Raw genomic sequence first — 23,040 nt, forward strand, 5'->3', positions numbered from 1 at the left:
GCTCCTCTGATAATAAAATATACCAGGAATTCAGTATTACATGCTCTTAACTTCTTTAAACACAAAATTTAGGTCTTTCAATTCCAGTAAATAAATTACCAACTAACCCTTACCGTTTGGTGCATTTGTCTGAACAGCAACTGTAATTGTAGTAGGTAACAGCAAACATCTGCTTTGCAAACAAAATTAGCTGCTGCACTATGATTAGTAAGCACAAAAGTTTTAAGATACATTGTGTATGATCATGTGAAAACTGCAATGGTTGGGAGTAGTAGAACTGCAACATTTTAAGTCCATCAGACACTGCCAGGATACTGAACAAACCACTTCAGCATGAAGAAAAATCTTCTGAAGAAGCTGAAACTGAAAGTGTCTCTCAGAATGTAATACAACGTAATACCCTCAGAACATAATTTAATGTAATTGGATTGCTAATAGAAAGCAAAGTACAACTGCCAGATGAGTCAGAATGATGCATGTTTCAGGTACCACAAAGATGCATTTGTTTATAATCTCTCTTTTGAACAAATATATATATGTATATATTTGTATATTAAAAACACCGTGTGATTATTTTAGTTATAGGCACACATCAATATGCAAATATCTTTCTAAACTAATTTTCTTTTCCTATAAATAAAAATGTCACCAATACCTCACTAATGAAGCTGAAGCCACGTGTCTCACTCTTGGATCTTCATCTCCAAGCAGACTTATTACAACATTTTCAAGTACTCTCTCCTGAAGCTTTAATAGCTAGAAAATAAATTAGCGCATTAAATAAAGTTCACTGACCACTTTCATCATTTGACCATATTGTTAAAAGAGAGTTAACAAGTGAGATTTCATCTGTCATACAAGCCTGCAAGACCATCTTTACCTTAACATTTCCAATCACATTCTCTAACTACACAAATATCAAATTTTTTTAACTTTTAAAAAGAACAAGCCACAAAGCACACAAACACACCAGGGAAAACAAAGATATCTGAATCTCCATAGTAAGTTTATTCCCAATTGTAGTAAGTTTTAGAACATGAGTCTATTTACACAAAAAATACAACAGCCATCAGCACTGACAGAATTTAAAAACAAGGTGATGACACTGCACTGGTACCTTAATCCAGAAACACAATATACTGATTAAATAATTTACTTACACCAGTATAATGATGAATACCTCTGTGCAAGCTCTCAGTTTTTCCTTCCAAGAAGTTGACTAGCCTATAACAAAATAGAATTTAGAGTACATTAGTTAACACTTTGTGTTATTTCTCCCTTCACTGCTCTGAGGGTTCTTTTTGTTTATAGGGAAAATATAAGTAGTAAACACTTTTTGCAACCTTTAGAAAAGGTAAGCTATTTGCTAACCTACTATCTGGCTAGTGTAACTGAAGAAAAATAGTCTTTCCATTTAAAAAAAACATTCTTTAAATGATTATAATTGTATTTTTCCCCTTGCTCAGAATCATCAGACAATTTTGAAAAGACAGTAACTCATTCCAAACCCACTATACATAAAGAGTCCACTTTTGTATTATAAGGATAACCTGAAGAATTTTCCTATAAAAATCTTTTGTCTTTCAGCTTGCAAGAACCAAAAGAGAATGAGAGAATAGAAGAAAAAGAACAAGTCACATTTGTTTCAGTATTAACAGAAATTTAGTGACTACAGAGAGCTGACAACAAAGGACAAGTCAGGGACTTTCTCTTTAAAAACACACAAAACTTTTAACACAGAAAAACTAAGTTAGACTCCAAATTATGTGGTCCCTCTCTGATCGCACATTTATAGAAGACTTTATAAAATAGACCAATGAACTAAAAACTTCAATATGGTATTACTAGGATTGGGCTTGGTTGTGCAGTCAGAATGGAATTCATACAGGACTGATTGATCTGAATTAGTTATATGAAACTCATTAATGCTTCAGAAGCAATGGCACCACTGCAGTTACAGTTTCCTATACTTCTCCACGCTTCAGCTACTACACCCATGGAAAAATACACTCACCGAAAATCTACCTCTGCCAGTGTTTCCAGAAGTTCTGTCCTCACGAGCCAATATGAGCTGTTCTTCAGAGTAAGGAGGTCAACAATCAATTGCAAACCTAGTTCACTGTAACTGCTACTGCATAAGCTCATGATGCAATGCTGAGAAGAAAAAAACAACTTTCAGTTATATTACAGAAGAGATTCTCTGAAAAGCAGAATGAAAGTCATCAAAAAAACAACTGTTTTCTTTAGAATACTAAAAAAAGTTACTGCATAAGAGCTAGGATAAGCACCAGAGCTAGTACCCTGAGAAGCCAGAACACCATCTCTATATGAACTGCTAAAACTTGCTGCTGAAATTAACCTCTGGAGAGGAATGCAGGCCTCACAGATCAGAGGGCAATCTTCTAAAGGAGGGCTCACAGGGCTTAAACACCACAAGCACTACATTCTCACCTGTTCAGAAACAGTCTCCTAATTTCCACATGGTACTTTTAAACACCTGGTTCTGATTTCCAAAGTTTTTGAGAGAGTCATACCTCCATATTTGAATGTTCAACTATAGGCACAATGTGTGACCTTTGGAAAAAGTTACAGAACTCCACACTTCCATGATTTAACTACAAAAAATGTACTTTCTCGTTTGAGGATTAACAACCCAAAAGGCTTAGAAAATCTCTGCCAAAATGTATGAAGTCAGGCCACACTATATACTGAGAAAAAGCAAGAGTCAGTTGTCTAGTACTAAGTTGCCTGAACTGAACAATTCTGATGAAGTCTTCTAAAAAGCCATTACCACAAGTGTAATCACACATGAAATCACTACACACAAACATAAGACTGCTGAACAGAAAGTTAAAAAGACAGCCTCATTTACCTACCTGGATTTCCTTCCCTCAGCTGTATCACAAGCCCCACCTCTTTGCATATAAAACCATAATTTCCATACACAAACTATCCACATTTTACTAAAATTTATGCTTTGCCTCACTGGTCTTTTAGCTGCAATAGTCACCCATCCTCTGCCTCTCATTGATAAAAGAATTTCCCTCAACCTCCAATTTGTCCATGTTCTACTTTATTGGAAAAACCCTCAAAGAATGCTCACTCCTTCACTCCTCTGCTTTTTCACCAAACACCTTCCACAAATTTTATTACAGAAATAAAATTCACATACTCTAAGTTCCACTCACCAATTCAGCTGTCATCTCTATTTCAACAATTGCCTGAGGGATCTTTCACCCAATTTGAACCACTTGCTTTCCTGATACTTTCCCACTTTTAAAAATTATTATTTCAGAATATAATCACTATTTTAGTAGTCATTTCTCACATTTCATTTTTGTTCTCCAAATACAGGCTACAACCAGGTGTTATATGTTCACACTCCCCTGTTTAGCCTAGGTAACCTTTCTCTCTAATGCACTCAGCCTTTTGTTGGTTAAAGTAACATTAAAGCTCATACTAGTATATTTGTTATGAGAAACATCATGATTAGATTATAATGCTACACATTATACCACATAATTATTTTCTGTGCCAATAAAGTTATCCAGGAAGAAATAATTTTATGCTCCATGTTTAGACATCTGTGAATAGCAGCACCCCAGTAATGAATCACAAACCTGTGATCTGTGGTGGTGCAAATAAATTCCTACTGCTTACCCTCACAGCTGTACAAGCCAGTTTGCATGTAACAGAGGACTCATCTTTCAATGTTTTCTGTAACAGAGGTATGCAGTCTATCAAGGAAAAGAGATTTCCTAAAAAAAATATAAAAAAACTGAGCAATGAAACATTGCAATGTTACATTAAAAGACAAAAAACACCCATAAGATAAAATGTTACCTGTTGAGCTTCTGACATTTATGAGCCATTTTTCCACATCAAAGCGGGATTTAATCAGAATGGAGTTAACAATTGTTCCACAGAGAATGGCAGTAGCTCCTCTAATCTGGGGATCTCCATGGTCAATATAGTTCAGAATGTCCGATACATATTGCTCCTCTAAGAAAATAAGTTACAACTACTTTATTTTAAAAATACTAGTATTAGACTTTACTGATTCACAAAAATGTCACATTGGAGGTCTCAACTATTGGACAATTAATACTAGCACATCTAAAATATGCCCACCATAGTTCTCCCCTTCTGAGATCCCTTTCTGTGAATGCTATCTACACATCAATTGCACCATTCAGATCAATACTCACATACATAAAAACACTAGTGATTTATTTCAATTGTACACAAAATGCTCCAGGGAAATAGAAGCAGCATTTTGGTCAATGTATCATATCAGCTGCACACTACAGACCCCTGTGATTCATTTGCAAAAATGAACCTAATGGCTTAAAAATCATCTATAAGATGGACTAAATTAATTTGGAAGAAAGCATTTGTAAAATAAACCCCTTCTACATAGTCATTGTTTTAAAATAGCTTGAACTTGTCAGAAGTTCTCCAAGCTCATCCGCTCAAATTCAAATCTTAGTACAAAAAATATACCTCACCACATGCACACAGCATGTTCATTCCAATTTTTGCAGTATTTGTTCACAAATACTAAACTGGGTTTGGAGTTTCCAGCATAGATGCTGAAATGCTCACTTATTTTAAAACCCAAACACACTATTAAAACAGAATATGTGAACTGTAACATACCATACTCTTCTCCCATTGCCTCCAGAGGTGTTTTATACAGTTTGCTGAAGAAAGACTCAGGGTGAAGTGCAACAGCTGCTCCAACACAACTTACTGCCAAGGCTTTTACACTGACTCTCACATCTCTATCAGGAACTAAAGCTGTGGGAAAGAAACAAAAACTATTAAAAGGAAGGTATTTAAAATCTTCCTGAATTGTTTTAAATTTAATGAATAACACTATATAAAATAAAATAGCTTAGCCTGCACAAAAATATGAAGGGAGAGCAAGCAGTTTCAGTTTATCAGAGGCAGCAGCGATATACAAACTGCTTTTTTGTTTTCCTCAAATGAACTGTATTTGAAATATGCTTGAAATATTCAAATACAGCCATAACATAATTCTAGCTCATCTCTTTCCAAAAACAATATATTATATGGACACGTGAACAAATAAGAATTTAGAAAAGGAAAAAAAAACAAGCATTTAAAATCAGTCATACTATGACAGGAATGTGTTAAAGTCCCCATCCCTGGATGTATTTTTAAAAAAATGTAGATGTGGTGCTTAGGCACTGCCACAGAAAAAGTCCAATACTTCCAATAAAGTGAGATCAAAAACAAGACAAGAGCAAAGTGGTCACATTTCCAACTGTCTACATTGGGAGACACAGAGAACCAAAGAAGCCCAAAGACAAACGTACCTCCTTTGTCCCCAGTGAGCAGGAAGGAAGCTGACAGCAGCCTGACACAGTGCACCAAAGGAGCACAGTCCCTGTCAGTATAGTGCCCAATGTCCCCCTTCACCCTGGAGGGCTATTGAAGGCAAATCACAACGTTTATACAGAGAAAAATTATTCTTCAGTTGAAATAAAATATTAGCACACGATGTAGAAATATTGCACATCCTCAAATGCATAAAGGTTTAATACAAAATGAATATACAATATTCATATGTATGTTAATACATATTCCAAAGAAAGGCCTCCAAATGTAATGCTTTGGAGAAGTTTATTACCAGTATCAGAATTGGTTCAGTTTTATTAGAGAAATTATAACAGTTTTATTAAAAATATTGTCGATTTTCCTAAACTACCTTGCTGTTTGTATCTGAAGAGCATGCTAAACCACTTGTTGCAATTCTACTTTAAAAACTTTGTAAGAAAAGCATATTATTTCTAACTTGCTTCCAAAGAAGACTGACAGTTTTCAGTAGTTTCACATTTAGAATTCCCCAGTAGTCCAAGCTTATCTAATTCTGCCTGCCTCAAATGAAACTTTTTCCCCAGCTCAGAACAAGATCCAAAGATAAAGTAAAAAAAAATGTAAGAGGAAATCAGTAACTTGCAGTTAGAATGGCACAAGACTCCAAGACTAACCTCTGAGGAGATCATGAAGTTACCTACACAGGTAACAATCAGCATAAAGATATTTCAAGTAGAAAGTATCAATGTAGCCTACTAATGCACAGACAAAAAGGGTTTGTGGTCTCAGAAGGGTGTTCTGGTATGGCTTTGCTGATGATTGCATTTAAGAAATCAATACTTATGTATTCACCTTATGTTAAATGAAATTCAGGCTGTAACTCAGATTCTCTATGCAACCTGAGTTACTTTGACCTATAACGAGATACATCAGACATGCAGGTTTCCCATATTTACCACTAATTTACTTCATTATAACTGTAATTTTTGATTTTTTTAAACTTGTTTTGAACTTTAAAACTGACCACTGTGACTACTTCTCACCTTGTTCTCATGATCACCAGCATCTGCTGAATCTTCTTTTGATGTGAATCGATCCACACTGCTATCAGAAGGCTGCCTACTATGGCTCATGGTTTTCAGCAGGTGAGACTGTTGAAGAGCTTTAGAAAAAGGCAATTCATGAAATACCATTTCAGAAGCAAACTAAAAGCATTTTAATTAAACTTAGTTATACAAACATTAAAAATAAATTAGCAGTGATCAAAACAAGTGATTGATCACAAGTGTTGAAATATATTCCCTATTTTACATATCCATCTACTTATCTGTTTTTCATATCCATTATGTGAGGCTTCACTCCCTTGGATGTGAAGATGCACCTGAACACCTTTCTTAATGGTGTCACCAGTCTGGCCCACCCCTGTATTTATCAACATACCAAGAGAAGAATTTCTGAAGGACTCTGATGAATCATCTTGGAGAACATTTGCAGCTTCATCTTCCTCATCCTGTAGCTGCCCAATTTGCATTCCAGAATACTGTCCTTCAGCACCCTCCAAAACCTACACAGTGCAAGGACAGGACTTAAAATAATTTATCTTTACACAGAGTATTAACTTTGAAACATGCAGTGTTAGTAATCTAGAAGTAGTCTGAAAGCAAATATGAGCCTGATAAATATTAATGTCCAGCTGCATGTCAGACCCAAAGCACTTCCCCTCCTCCTGCAGCTCTGGGGCTATTGAAGGCCACAGCTCCATCTGAGTCTCCCAGCTGAGCCATGAACTTGGATACCAACAGGAACCAAGTAAAACACTCAGTCCCCTGCAGCTCCCCTTGCCCTCTCATCACAAATGTCTCTCTCTCAGCAGTTACAAATCACAACCAACACCTTTACTGCCACAAACACAACTTGGCCCTGCAGTCAATCTCCACCATTAACCTCACTTGTCCTGGATATGTGAAGTCAAACAGAGAACACACTGTGTAGGACAAGAAAGGGCAAATAAGTTCAAAGTATTTTAATTTCTTCATTCAAAATCAGAGACTACTAAAATGGACTCATCTGGAAGAGAGTTTGGCTCTTGGAACCAAGTCAATATATTGGCAGTAGGTATATGGAAAAATAACAATGAAAATTAATCATAATGATCAATGACAGTAAAGTAAAAAAACCAAACAATTTCATTAATTTTATCAGAAAATAAGACACTTCTTCAGTTACTTCCTGTCTTTATAAGTACCTGGAAATTGTTCATTAAAAAGCTTGTGTGTCAGTAACTCGGACAACCACTTAGTCTGTCAATTATGAAAGGATAATTTTACATGTAGTTACTGCTTGTAAACTGTATGCCAACTGACATATGGAACATCTGACAAGAATTTGCATAAACACATTGTGCCAATACACACACCTTGTCAATAAATGCCTGCTCACTTTGGCCTTTGCACTGCTTTCATTTAATTCAGAGAGCAATTATCATCACTCCTTTGGCTCTTCATTCCTCACACTTGCAGAAGTACTTGTTTAGCACGATTATAAATTTAGTATTTTCTGTAGTTCCAAGAGACTATTACTCTTCCAAATTACTATCAAAAAACTAGAATCAAAATTTTGATAATGTTTGAAAAAGTCTTAAGAAGTTCTAAATTTTCCTCCTTTTGAATCTTCTGCTCTGGCTCCCAGTAATTATATTTTTGCTGTTTTTATTACAACCTCACAATACAACAGCCCAATAGAGACAAGGGCCTTAAAACAGATAAACGTTATGCACATTTCAGGTGTTTATTAGATATGTAACTGCTACATTTGTAAATCATGCAGTATTTCCCCTTTGTAGGAGAAATCTTTAAGATGCAACAAAAAGGAATAAAAAAAGATTAGTTATGCTGCCAAGTGTAAAAGCACAGGCAGAAGTGAAGGCAGTGTGAAGCACTGTGTTCCAAAAATATTCCTTTATCATTCCAAACAAACTGTTCACCCTTTAACACTTCCATTAACCCTCCTGCACAAAAACAATTATTACTATATCTATACAAAATTAAGGATATACTACTAAAAGGATATATTTGTGTCAAGACTTTGATATTGCCATTCTTTCAGTGAGCAAAATCTGTAATGCCTTCACATGACCTACTCAGAGAACACAGTGATTACAGCTTTGTAGTTTCTCATTATTGCTGAAGTGAAAGTGTTAAAAGGAGGTCAAGCTCTCCAATAGAGGTGTGAGCTGCTGACCTTTCCACTGTTACTAGCTGAGGATTGAAAAGTAGAAGACGAGAACGGAGACAAATCCAAGTCTGGGCCCTCCATGGAAGAGCTCTGAGATATGTCGGGCCCCTCAGTAGAAGGAGATCCCCCCTCTGCCCGCTGCACACTTACAATTTCAGAACTGTCTGAAGGGGTTACAGCAGAGTCTGGACCTTCTGTAGTAGTCTGAGAGCTATCACTAATTGGTGAGGAAGCCTGTGTGCCATCATTCAAATCCATAGTGGCATCTGACTGGACGGCACTGATCTGGCTGGAGCTTCGACTGAGCACCTCATCATCCTCCCCTTCAGTAGCTGTACTTGTCAGATCACAGCCTGCCAGGTCCACAGAGTCTGACTGCAGCGTGTGCTGGGAGCGGGGCTGCTCCGTGATGATGTCGTGTCCCGTGGGATCAGCAGTGGAGCTCCCCACCGACCCAGCTGTCGACACACCTGATGAAGATGCCAGTTCACTGGTTATCTCACCCTTCACAGAAGCTGCAAAACACAGGCATTTATGAGTCAATCCAGGGCTTGAATTTATGTTTCACTCTCAACATGAATACACAGGCTAAACCACATATTAAACTAGGCTAAGGAAAGTGTGTAATTAAACAGTTAAGCTATACGTAGGAAAATAGGCATCTCCTAAATATGCCACCCCATCTCTACCAGTAACTCCCATTAAAAAAGAATGCAGTCAACTTCATCCAGTTTTACACTCAGCAGTAATCATGGTTTCAGTTTTGTTTACCATGTCTTTTGAATGCCCATACACTTCCTCACCACCATAACATATCACTTACATATTTTGCACAGAGCAGTAACAGAATGTATTTGCTGACTGCACTGCTGAAGGCATATACCTGTAAATGAAGCCGTGCTGACATCAGATCGGGTTTCAGAATCATCATCCAAACCTTCTTCTTCACCAAGAAGTACTTTACCTGAGAAGTGATATAAGAAAAACCTTTAGTTTTCAAAAACTATAGTCAGCTTAAAATGTTTGAACAGCTTAAGTCAGATGTGAAATCTGTTTTTTAAAAGTTTATCCAAGGAATTTTTCATAGCTATGACAGGCAACAGACGAAAGGAAGAATGGAATGAATAAAGTGCACATCCACATCCAGTGCCTCACTAGTACAGGAGAAAAAAAACAGGCAGCAGTGACAAGGAAATAGAGTTAAGTAATTTCATTTACCAGTGCAACCATTCAGGAAACTACCTACAACTTACAACTTCTAGTTTATTTTTGTGGACTACATTGAGGATCCCTCTAATTTCATCACGTATGTGCTATTCCTAAGGACTGGATACCTAACATCTGGATGTCTGCCCTCAACTCTGAAGGGCATTAATGCACCACAAGTAATAGAATAAATAACCTCCTCCTCCTTAAGGCTACAAAAATAATCAAAGGCTGCTTGGAACTCAAAGATAACATAATGGAAAAAGTCCAGGGGAAAGAGCAGTGCAGACTAGAAGCACAAGACAACACAGGTGGGACAGGGTGCTGAATCATGGACAACCACTGAGAGCTAAGGATTACAAAGACAAAAAAAATCTTCAGAGATGCTTTTGCCCTAAGAAACTTGAGAACCCCATCTAACATAACCCAACCACCACAGAGTTCTCTTACTCACAGAGCATTATCTACTTAAATTGCAGCCAGTGGAAAGATACCTGCAGATGGACACTGCCTGGACAACCTAGGACACAACTGCACTGAAAAGTCTGCACAAGGAGGGCAGAGGGAGCTGCTAAGCCCATCCTTCCAGATGTTGCAAGTCCCTTGCAGAGACAGAGGGATTCAGAGTAACTGCTGTGAGAAGGACCATTTTGCTTTAACTATCAAGCTGCACTGGTAGTCTAAGACTCATAATGCAAGAAACTAACGTTAGGATAACTTTGGGTGAATACCTTTGTACCTTATTCAAGTTAACTGGAGGTAAAAAAAGCATTAATATACTTTAGTATTAATTTCTTTTCCTCTACTGCTTTCATACATAGCAGCACCACTGTAAAATTGTCTTCCTCTGAAAAGCATGATTTATGATACTCATACCTGTAAGTAAGGCAGAAAATGAAACATGGTATTTCCATATACCTTCTATGCAAAATGACAGTAATTGAGAACTACACACTCCTATGAATGAATGAGTAAAATCCTGCTGGGAGTTCCCAACAAAAAGCACAAAATATAATATATTCTTCTCTATTATTTTTTACATTTACACCCACTGAAACAAACCAGGATGTTCTGCTTTCCATGGCTGATCACTTCTAAAAGTAAGTGAAAGAATAAGAACACAGAAAACCAGTTATTAGGCACATTAGGTTTTGCGTGCTTAAATGTATTCAATGAGTATATAACACATATAGCAGGATACTTTTCCTCTATTTGATAAGACAAATATCCAGTTAAGTTGCTTTCAAAACACAGGTTCTGATTTCAAAAGGAATTTTCAGTCTTTTTTGCAAATAATCTTCTGAAGTTGAAACATAAACCAGTGCAGGCCAGCTGCTCAGAACTGAAGCTGGTCTGATGCAGCAAGACTACAAAAATGTGAAACAGAGATTTCTGTAGATCAGCCTCAGTTTACACCCCAACACACAAAGGAGCATTATAGTTTGAGAAGCCCCATCCATTGCCCACTACTCTATATGACTGCAAAATGACCTCAAGGAGGAAGTCGGAATAGGCTTGGATTTTCCCTCCTTTCAACAACAGAGAGCAGCAAGAAAGAAACAACTCACAATCTGAAAATAAACCTGTACAAAGCACAAAATTGTCAAGGAGTTTCTTCAAATTGTTCATGCCACTGTTTAGACCACAAAATCTTCACACCATAATCTTGAAAAAGGATGAAAGCTGATGACTCATATATGTTTTCTCACAAAGTGAAAGAAAGATTAGTGTTTTAACAAGAACTTTAAGTGAATTTACACTATCATTAATACTTCAAAGTTACACTGAAGACTAACAACAAGACAAAAACCTAAATGACAATTTACCATTTTTTATTTATATGTGATATGCGTTGTTATTCCAATTTGTTGCATTCTGTTCTTACCTTTGGATGCTGGAGCAATATCTACTTTCAGACACCCATTCTTTCAATCTCTCCTTTCTAAACTACAAACAATAACTGCATCTGTAAGCACTGTTTCATTCAGCTTTAACCACTACTTTACATTTTGGTATACTCTTAAAGCATACTGATAAGGTTATTTAAGCATTATGAGATTCCTTGCACATAAAGATTGAAGGACGTATTTGGAATAAGTATACGCTGTAATGGTCCTTCAAGTTCATATAATCTCATTTGGTCTTAAACTACTTTCCCTTGAAGTTTTTCTCTTCAGCATTGCACATCTCTTGCTTACTAATGCTTGCAGTGACTGCACTCACACAGTTGCACAGCATTTTGCAGGTGATGAAAATGTTACACAGCTGTACCTAGATTGATTCTGTCATAGAAATACGACTGGTTTTAATCAAACTGCAAACATACAATTGAATTTTGTCATGCACAAACTGGGAAAAGAATGCTTCAGAGAAGACTGTATTCTTTAAAACCCTGTTAAATGAATTACCTATTAAAGAAAGAAATGAAAATATACATAGCAAGACAAAAATGTATAGAATTAATCATCAAGAACAGAAAAAGAAATAAAAAAGCATCATATTGAAGCATGCAAACATACACATGCATTAGGGAATTACAGAGAGAAAAATAGGCCTAACAAAACCAGCAAAGTTAACTATTTTGCAAGTTATATTAATGGTTAAGAATTACAAGGAAAAAAAGAATGCCCTGTTCAAAGAGACTATTTTTCCATGTGCTCTTAAGCAGTTAAAACTGCATCAATAATCATCAACATAACTTTGCCAGTGAACTACAGCAAAAATAAAATTATATTGCTTTAAGTGATTTTAGAATATCTTGATTGCAATATCAGAAATTGCATCAGAATTCTTTCATTATTTATAAAGAGCATTATTTATAAGCTCAGCTGATAACACAAGCAATTGTGAATGAAGACCCAAGTTCAGCAAGACAATGAAGTGGGGAGGGGGAAAAAAAAACAACCCCAAAAAATCAGGAAGGAATGCAATTAAAGATTTGTTTTCAAAAATAATCACCTTTATGCTTTCTTGCAAGAACAGGGCTGCATGAAGACCCCCCTCCAGCTGCAAATCACAGAAAGTAACACATCAGGGCAAAGACAGAGCTAATGAAATCATGAAGGAATTCTAATAGCCACAAATGGGAAATAAAACAAAAAGAAAATTTACAAAAAATCCAAACAAAAACCAAAGCCAGGAAGAAATAGCAAACTTGCTGCTTTTGAAGTCTAAGGTTTTTTGATCATTCGCCACCAAATTACTTTTAACATTCTGTGCCACTTGTGTGTAGTTTGCTTCCAATAGGTGTTACTAAATTTCCCTGCTATGATTGCTTCCAGCTAATAATTTACTTCCAGAAGCAGCAATATTGGCTGAATCCATTAGTTCAATACAGACTCCTCACAAAAGTCCAATCAAGACTGATTCTTTGGAAACAGGTATGTAGCAGTTAAGAGAATTTCAAGAACATGCACTCCACAGACAAGAAAGCTGATAGCTGATTTTAACAGTTAAGGATAAGCTTAAGTCATGCTTTAATTTCATGCTGGTTTTGGTATTCAGCAACAAGCTCTCAGTTAATACAAATTATGATTAGATCTGCTTTTATGAGTATCAATTGTCAGATGACTGGTGAGAACAACATCCATTTCATGGGTTAAAAAAAAGCCACCATATTTAACTTGCTTTGTGTAACAAAAGAAAAAATCAATACAAACTGTAAAGAAACAAACCTCTGAAGCTTATCATTAATCAATGAATGTATATCCACTTAAAAGAAGAAGGGAAAGAACTACAGTACCTGGGGAAATAAGAATGCCATGCATAGCTTCATATATTTCATTTAACCTTCATGCTTTTGCTAACACTGAGAACTAGAGCTGATGATGTATGTTCATTTCCTTTTACTCAAGAACCAAAAGCAGAGCTTACCTATAAGTTCCACAATGCTTCCACTGCGGCTCCTGCTGGCAGGTTCATCTTTGGATACACTGACCTGAGCAATGCCCCCACAGGCAGTCAGGGCATGGAGCAGTTCAGGGGGGGGTGTTCTAAACAGCTGCTGGAGCAATTCTAAAGCTCCTGTCACAACATTATGGTCCTGATGCTGGGTATAGTGCAGAGTCAGTTCATAAACCTAAAAGCCAGCAGAGTACTGGAGTAAGTCTCTATGAAGACAGAACATATTGTGTGTCTTATCCTATCCAAAATCAAGTTTCAGCAATGAATTAAGATTAACTGATGCTTTGTATATCTGATCTTTACCTCAATCTTCCAAGCGGGAAATGTCAATCAATTGTAGCCATTTAACTGCCTTTTTGGTAGAAGTCTGTTGTTCCTTTTTCTTGTTACAAAAGTAAGGATCATATCAAAGGCACCAATAAGAATTTTTTGGCTCCTCTGGGCACACATAACAAGTACTGCTGATTCATTTTTCTCAGATTACTTATCAACAATTCCTGTCACTGGACCAACTATCATTTATCAAAATAAACAGGAATTTGAAAATTCAGAGTGTTCAGTATGAGATAATGCTGGATCAAGACTTGATTTATTTTTCTCCCAATCAGTACTCTTCAGGTAAGGGTTATTATTCATATTTTACCTGTATAAGTTGTTCTGGTGAAGGTGAAATCTCTGTTTCTTTCCTTGTTACACCAAAACTGCCTTTCAGGCTGGTATCTTTTACTTGTTGTTGCAATAAAGGTATGAGATACCTTAGTGTAAGTAAAACACCCAGAATTAAAAGAGTTGGACGATCATCTTCTACAGGAACCAACAAGCCTGAGGGAAGAAATGAAGTGGCCAAATAACTTACTGACTTACTGACAGTGGTTAGTTTCAACACAAATGTTATTTCATGTAGTCCTTATAATAGCTTCTTTAAATAAAAAACCCAGCAAAACAGAACAACCAAAACCTAGCAGCAACTTAAGAGTGCTTTCCAAATGTAGAAACATTTGAAAATATGTACTTTATACTACTGACAATCAATTAAGCAACATGGGAGAATGATCAGAGGACCCTCCTACCTCTTTTTACTCCACAAAAACACAAGAATTTTTTATTTTTTTTTTGTAATAGTTGAAGCATTCACCAAATTATGTAGATTCTCTTGCTCCTCTCACCTGCCTCCTCTCTCCACTTGACAGCTTACACCCAAGTGTAATTCCCTTGCTCACAGATGTACTATCCTAATGGAAGTTATTTGCACTTTGCCCTGTTTTGGGAACCTTCTTCTACACACCTACCTGCTAATCACAGCTGACCCCAAAGCATATTACAAACTAATCTAAGTTGTGGAAGAAAACCCAACCTTCTATCCTGGGAGGAGAAAAAAAATCAGAATCAATTCTTGGAGTTCCCATTCGTGTTTCTGTTTGAATTTAGCATCATTGCCAAGGACATTATCACACATCGCTTCAGAGGGAAGAAAGTCACAATATAGCACTTGAATTTTTCACACTTCTTGAAAGCAGCAAGGCTAACATGGTAACACCTTATGTATTTGTTGGTCTTCCTTATCTCTCCTTTTCAATACAGTCTACATAGTAAAGAACCCCTTGTCAGTGACAAAACTGAAGGCAAGTTTCCACTGAAACCCAGAGATGCCTCTCATCATGACTTGCAAAACAACCCGAAGATCATGCAAACTTCTCAGGTGAAGAAATATAGAAGCAAAGTGCCAAAATATGGATATAAAGTTGTGTAGTTTATATTACAAAACACTCCATTTCTGCTCTAAATTATAACAGAATCTACATGTTGGTCCTTCTAAGAAAGGTCATAGGGCATCTGATCATGGCCCAGAGCACAGCAGGGTACCCTCCACCTCAGACCTGATGCACTAGCAACCAAGCTGATGGATCATACAAGTCTTTTGACTCCTGACGCTGCACAAGTTCACCCAGAATCCTTAAACCTCCTTACTTCCAACAAGCTACTTGCTTCCCAAGCCTCAGCTACTTCTTTTCAATATTACTTATTAGCACTGCACACTGAGAGAGACAAATAGCTTTAGAAGTATCTTCCACTTAACACCAGATAGTGCAAGCATCAGCAGTATAGCTGGTAGTCTAAGTATCCTTCCTTTACCTTAAAACCTTTCACATATATGCTTACATGGAAAAATGTAATGTTACTTACACCAAAAGCAAATTTTTTTTTTGCCCTGAATCTTACCTAAAAGCACATTCAATAACCAGGCATAAAAATACTGTGTTCTTCGTGAATGTTGACAGATGCTTACTGCTGATCCTGCTGCTGTTCGACGGATAGTGGGGGAACTGGATTTAAGATTAGCTATGAAAGCCTTCAACAAAACCTAAAAACAAAGACATCTTACTTAACTTTTTACCAGAAATGAACTAAGGAGCCAGCAAATGTATTTTTCATTTATTCAAAACATTATTGCATGCACATTAAGTGAAGGCAACTACTGCCTTACTTCAGACATGCAGCTGTAACACTGCTTTCTGTACCATCATCTGGTAAGGCTGATAACCCACCATGCTTTGGGATACAGCAGGGGGAACTAACAGGGTAAAGAAAGGTACCTTAATCTCATTGTCATTTGCAAAATTGCCGAAGGCTGCCATGATTTTGGGTATTGCTGCAGCCAGCGTCTCTTGTACCGATTCTTCGGTTCTCTTACTTATCCGTGTTAGACAGGGCAAAAGGTTCACCAAATACGGCCTAAGGATGGCACAGGAGAAAAACCAATTTGTGATCAGAAAACTGTACCCTTCTAAGTATTTTTACTTCATACTCGAGTTGTGTGGTGTTATTGAATCATACAAAAATGTATCTGTTAGCTACACAGAACACATGAAAAAAAGAAGAATCTTCAGAACTCAAGACAAGAATACACTTAAATAGAAGTCATTATCTTCACCAGTTTTTCCCCCTTACAGTAACGTATACAATAGAACTAAAACTCCATTTAAAAAACACACTGATGAAATAAATTCAGAGAGAATAAGGTGATAGCAGTTCCTCCAACCTCCTAATTATAAACTTAAAACTTCCAAACAGTAACATTTTGTTACATCTGTATTTTTTTAAAGGTTCTTCGACAGTTCATTATTAGAAAGTGTTTACCTGCACTTTTGAGGTCGAACTAGATGGGCAAGCTCAGCAAATCTCCAGAGTGCAGCACGCAGACTTCTTGAAGCACCATTCTAGACAAAGTATATAACTATCACATTTTATCATGCAAAACCATTTCCTACAAAAAACTGCCTAAAATATACAATATACAATAGTGTAGCTTTTACTTAAACAGATAAAAATACAAGGTGTGTGGAAATCATAAATTTCTCTTAGCCAAAAGGAAATCAAGCCAGTTCCATGACTACCTTCATTTTTTCTAGCTGGTTTTAGGAGTTTTCTGAGTAATCCAAAATGAATAATAAGGAAGACCACAAAAGAAAAGGAAGTGTCTGAGATCTGCGCTCTGCTGAAATCTGCTTAAAATACCACAGTGAAAGGCATCAGCCAACAAAGAAACACTGATGATATGAGAGTCTGAAAATCACTGAACACTTGCAGAGATATAAATACAGCATAAAATTGACAGCAGTTAAGATATGCAAATAAACAACATTCAGCTTCTGAGTGCACCAAAGGAAAAATCAACATATTGATCTGTAGCACTTCACAATGGATTGACTGCTGAAGTTTGCTATCTATTTGACTGGACTGACACCTTCAGCTGAGCACCTGACTTGAACCAGAATGCCCTTACATTAATGTCTAGGGATGTAGTACAATTCCTTAATGTTGTTGGAACTATAGAAAACTATAGAAGTCAATAGATGCCAAGGAGGCTGTCTACCTAATGTAGTTCAAACCCAACCAAAATGCTTCTCAAATTGGATCCCCTGAAGACAAAACTGAGATGTTCAAAAACTGTCATTTCTTTATTAATTTCTCCAGCTGGTATATCAAAGGCTTGTGGCCTTGTTAGCATGGTAAGTAAAAAATACTTGCATCTGAATTACAGAACATGCACTTCTCAGGTTCACAGCCAAACAACAGATTGTGGCATGGCTTCTAAAGTGATCCTGATGCACAAACAAAATTCAGTCTGCTGGCTGCTCCTTTTGCACACGCTACCACTCTCTCACCTGTCAGGAATCCAAGAGCACCTTTCAAGAAGTACACACCAACTGAACAACAAAACATATCCTCCTACACCTGTTTATAAATGTGCAGAAGCTTCAGAGTAATTTACATGTAGGCTGTTCTCTGTTAATTAACGTCCATTTCCATACCCTCAAAAATAGTGCATGACATTAAGCTACATAAATACAGTAAGATATCCATACATGGCCCTACATTTAACAGAAGAAAAGCTATGCACATTGGTTTTGTGACTTATCTTCTAGAGTTCTATCATTCCCCCCAAAACAAAAAAAAAAACCCAGCATCATTACTGTTTGACAAGTAACACCTATATTTTCTGTCTATACAAGCCTGATTACATGTTCATAGATGCAAGAGACAATTTCAGTGATACAGAACTAAACACAGCATTTCATACAGTATTTCTCTTCTGCAGTCACAAACTTCAAAAAGGCTATTACTAAATTTCTTCCTGTGGACATAATTAAATTGTAGCTTTTGATACCTGGAGATGCTTCAGTAATTTTCCCTATGCCTCTGTAAGAAGCTGTAAGTACACATCATACAAAAAGTATGCAAAGTACATAAAGTAGTTGTATCAGGTTACTTCAAGCCTTAATTCTCGATGAGGTTGTGTCAATTAAGAATGTCACTGTCTTCCATCTACTTTTCATCACCCTTTTGGTTTGAGTTACTCTTTCCAGCTTAGTCAGCAAAGCAAACATCATGAATATGCCTTATTCCTATGGGTGGGGAGTCACTAAGGTTAACTCAAACTGCTGTTCAAACCAAATGCTCATACATTTTCTGCCAAATGAGCTTTCAGGAGTGGTTAAATCTAAACAATGTGGACAATAGTGGGAAATTCAGTAAAATAATACATTAAAACAGTCACAAATCCTTCTAAAGTGAAGCTTGGACCTTAATCTTAAAAGACAAACTACTAGTTTACTCTAATGCTGCATTCCAATACACTAGAACACATACTAAATACCACATTTCAGAAGAACATGAAAGAAAAATCACTCACCTTTTTAATCTCTTTATACAGTTCCAACTGTAACCTGGGAAGATTGGAATCCATCAAAGCCTGCAATAAAATGCGTTGAGAACATACTGTATCAGAAGGGAGGTACTTTACAGGAAAAATTTTACACTTGCAGTAAAATAGTTTCAAGCAAGGCACTGTACTATGTAATGGCCCCTATATTTGATGTATAAACAAGAAAGTGATAAATGCTGAGAAGAGACACCTTTATCCTTCACACAAATGCGAAAAAACTCCACAAACTCTAACAGTTATTTGCAGTTAATACTGACTGTCTTACTAACTCTACCAGCAAAAGGCCATATGGGATCAGCCTACAAGCAGAGCCAACCTATTGTGCTTTCTGGCAATCACCAGGAACAGGTATTCATGAACAGAATATTAAAACACAAGAATAGCATTCACAAGCAGCAAAAGGCACTCCTTGCTGCACTCCCTTACTGCCAAGTAGGCTTCTACTATTTCTCAAACTGAAGCTGTATTTGTACCATTACCTTTAACAGCCCCTGAAAAGCCTCTGTTCCACGAATCAGGCTATTTTCTGTACTCAGTTAGTACCCACACCACAAGGAGCTGTGCATATCAGAACTGTCACATCCCAGAATCCAGTCAAGCATACAGCAACAGAGCATGCACTTTAGTTCAAACCTGCAGCCTTGGCTGAAATCCAGTTAATTTTTTATTCTTTGCCCAATAATTTCTTTCTTTCTAATTTTCTAACTGCCTTCCTGACCACCAACCATTAAACTCACATTTTCACAGGATTACTCATGATGACTACAAAATCTGATGGCACCTTCTGAGCTAGAAGCCACAACTGCTTAAGCACAGCCAGTGGAGCGTCTGTGGCTCCTCCAGAGCATGATTTCCCCAGTCTAAAACTGTATGCTCCAAAATTCCATTCACCCCAATTACACCAGCTGTTACAATACAATGGCGCTGCCTTTCCCAGGAAAATCTTACCTGGGTTGTTTTTTTTTGTTAACATAAGCACCCAACTATACACTGCAGGTGCCAGGATGACAGCAAGTAGGATCTACTTTACAAAAGTTAATTTTTATGAGAAGTTCACTGCCCCTATATACATGAAGATGTCAAGCAAGACAAAAAGTCCTCAGCTATTATTTGGCTTCAAGGCTAAGTTGTCCTTATAACACACCCAACTGGAGGAATTCTTTGTTAGTGTATAGCTATATTTTTAGTAGGATAGAATCTATAATGTTATCCCAATTGGAAAAAAGCACAGTCAGCTCTAAACTGCTACAATAATAAATTCCAATTACTGAGACCAATTATACTGCAATCTGTGTGAACAGTCCCATTAAGCAGTATCATTAGTACAGAGAACTCTATAACATCGTGCATCAGCTTCAAACAGTTTAACCTTACCCATAGAAACCTGCAAAGTCCCAACTTGGTATTTTTTTCTTTTAAAAGCATCACCAAAGTTATTAAAATTTTGAGCCATTTATGCTGTCTTTGAGACTCTGACAAGTAAGTGTAGCATTACTTGAAGATGACTTACAGAGTGTTTATCTAAAGTTACGTGCTCAGCCTAGTTTTCTAGGGATAGTAATGAGCATAAACTCCAGACACACACAGTTACACAGGTAATGCTAACATCTATAGTCTTTTATTTCAACAGAAGCTACAAAGTATCACACTGTCAAAAGAATTAGCCTCTTAAAATGCCTGAGATACTAAAAAAAGCTGAACTTGGACTAAAATGCAAGCTTAGGTGCCCAAGACCTCTGTTCTGCTTACCACAAGCATCATTGGTACTTGCACAACCAAAAATAAAACTGGACATCTTTTTATTTCTGCATTTATACACAAGTGTCTGCCTAAATTGCAAAATTGCTTCCACACAACATAAAGCATAGAAATGGAAAATAAAGTACACCCAGCTTCCATAACTGTCTGATACATCCATGTGTGTGGAGTATTACAACTGTTACCACTTCAGAGCTGAGACCAACTGGCAAGTTTAATACTTACTGATAGAAGATAACATCATTTAAAATCACTTTAATCTCAAAAACAAAACCACACAAACATTTGGGGAAAAAAAAAGATTTTTCAAGTTGAAAAACCCTGAAACATGCCAGAAAACAACAATATTAAATAGAGAGTCTATGAGGTAAAATTTATACCAAGCCTATATAAATGTTTTGTGGAAAGTAGGAAATACTCTTACATTCTTTACAACTGTTTTGGAGATGCTTTTAAAGCAAATTGAGTTAAATAATAATGAATGTATCTTGTAGAGTGCTCTCTCTCAATCAGAAAAACATTCAAATCAAAATGAAAAGAGCAAAGTGTTATTGGGCAAAACAAAAAAGCAAGAAACTCACACTTCCTCATTCCCTCTCATTAGAGAACACACTACAATAGCTTTCTCCATTCAGCTTTCAGCCTGCTCAATCCCCAAAACTTAACTAATTCAGTATCAATGCGTAGTTTTCTTTTTTTCTACACACCCCTTCATGCAAAATAAAATTATAATTTGCATATTTCTAAAGCACTTAAACTTCACATCAACTAGATTATTTATGCAGCTACATAACTGTGTCTTAAAGTTGAATTATTTCAGAAAAAAAAACAAACACAAAAAAAGGGAAGTGAAGACAAGTCTGTTGTGGAAGCTGCAGCTTCCATAAATTACTCAAAAAGTTCATTTTAAGATACTTTGAATCAAGATTCAGACCCTGTGTGACCTCCTATGAATGCTGGAATAAACAAACTCCAGAACACCATATTTATTCTAATTACTGCCTGAAATCTCTAAGTCTCAGCAAATCATACTACCTTTCAATCAGTTTTTAAATAATATTTTACCTTTCCTCATTCTAAGTATCTTTATGTTTACAGAACAATAATAGGAGTATTCCTCCCACACAACGATTTCAGAAAAGCCCACATTCCTGTTTTGGTTAACTTGAAGAGAATAGAGTTAATGAATAGTTGAAGACAAAAATAGATCAGAACAATGAATTACCTAAGACAAGTTAAAGTTAAATATATTGATCTGGGCATAAAAACTTCTCCTAAGAGCGAGAGAGCACATATAGAATTTTGTAAAGAAGCTTACCTAGCCTCTTACATTATTAGATATTAACAACAGTAAGAAAGGCAACTAAATGAACATAATGTGAATTCAGACAGGACATTGCATCAGGAAGAGACAAAATCTAATAGTGAAAGCTCTTACTTTAATAACTTTATTAAGGCATTCATCTGCAACCATCCGGACATCAGATTCTGCATCCTCACTGCAGAGGAGAAAGAGTTCCATAGCAATGCCCAGTAGTTTCTGAAATTCTGGGGAATTTCTAAATAAACAAACATTAGAAAATTACAATGTGCATTATGAAAATGACCACCATTTATGTTTTTGAAAGGGCTTTATAATTCAATTACATATATACTATACACACATATACAAGAGAAGACCTTCAGTGTACTAAAGCACTTCATTAGGAGCTGGGGAATCATTTCCCAACTCTTTCCTCCGTAACCTGGTAAGGTATTTGCTCCTAAGTTTCTCTGTAGAAGGCAAGTGCCCACTCCACCAAGAAATAATCCTCACATTTTGAGTCGGTTAAGAAAAAACCCATGCCATTTCAGTTTTAAATAGAAGCCCAGCATTTCAAACGAGCCATTATAAGAAATTCTCCCAACTACTAACAGTCCAAAGTGATTATTTATCCTAATGAGTTTAAGACACTAATAAATAATCAATAAAGACATTGCCTTACCTTAGCGACTGAGCAACTATGTTTTCACATATTGTTAGACAATGATTCACTCGATCTTTCTTGGTAGCTGAAAGTTCTTTCTTTCTAAAGGAAGAACACAATGATAATGAGTGTGAGACAAGAGTTCAAAAGTGACCATTCAAACACTCTTGCTAAAGTAGTGTCTAACTATTAAAGAAGAAAAAGATGCATTTGCACTTGGTCACTCCATGAATAGCTGTAACCAACTACCTGCAGACCCAGGACTTCACCTGCAGCTGCTGCTGAGAGCACACGGGCACACAAGCAAAGGAGAAAAATAAACTTGGAAAAAGAGTGAAGAACGAATCACTTAACAGGGAATATCACATTAATTCCATAACTTTCACTGAGAAAACGCTTGGG

At 36.6% G+C, this 23,040-nt stretch overlaps 1 protein-coding gene across 2 annotated transcripts in view; it reads right to left on the reverse strand.

Annotated features, from left to right (window-relative positions):
* HTT (huntingtin) overlaps window positions 1-23,040 on the reverse strand; it is a 79,609-nt gene that overhangs the window by 50,892 nt on the left and 5,677 nt on the right. Inside the window, exons 2-20 of one of the 2 annotated variants that reach the window (XM_056489565.1) lie at window positions 22,657-22,740; window positions 22,110-22,230; window positions 18,881-18,940; window positions 16,825-16,904; window positions 16,281-16,419; window positions 15,907-16,048; window positions 14,330-14,508; window positions 13,657-13,861; window positions 9,461-9,541; window positions 8,728-9,047; window positions 6,784-6,907; window positions 6,387-6,505; window positions 5,343-5,454; window positions 4,660-4,800; window positions 3,844-4,002; window positions 3,661-3,758; window positions 2,015-2,154; window positions 1,161-1,224; window positions 656-756 (exon numbers count right to left, since the gene is read on the reverse strand). In XM_056489565.1, coding sequence (XP_056345540.1) covers window positions 656-756; window positions 1,161-1,224; window positions 2,015-2,154; window positions 3,661-3,758; window positions 3,844-4,002; window positions 4,660-4,800; window positions 5,343-5,454; window positions 6,387-6,505; window positions 6,784-6,907; window positions 8,728-9,047; window positions 9,461-9,541; window positions 13,657-13,861; window positions 14,330-14,508; window positions 15,907-16,048; window positions 16,281-16,419; window positions 16,825-16,904; window positions 18,881-18,940; window positions 22,110-22,230; window positions 22,657-22,740 — 2,469 coding nt within the window. Of the gene's footprint in view, window positions 1-655; window positions 757-1,160; window positions 1,225-2,014; window positions 2,155-3,660; window positions 3,759-3,843; window positions 4,003-4,659; window positions 4,801-5,342; window positions 5,455-6,386; window positions 6,506-6,783; window positions 6,908-8,727; window positions 9,093-9,460; window positions 9,542-13,656; window positions 13,862-14,329; window positions 14,509-15,906; window positions 16,049-16,280; window positions 16,420-16,824; window positions 16,905-18,880; window positions 18,941-22,109; window positions 22,231-22,656; window positions 22,741-23,040 lie in introns of both variants that reach the window. The other variant, XM_056489563.1, reaches the window with a different exon arrangement.

Source organism: Oenanthe melanoleuca, chromosome 4 (genome assembly GCF_029582105.1).
Source record: "Oenanthe melanoleuca isolate GR-GAL-2019-014 chromosome 4, OMel1.0, whole genome shotgun sequence".
NCBI classification, from domain to species: Eukaryota; Metazoa; Chordata; class Aves; order Passeriformes; family Muscicapidae; genus Oenanthe; species Oenanthe melanoleuca.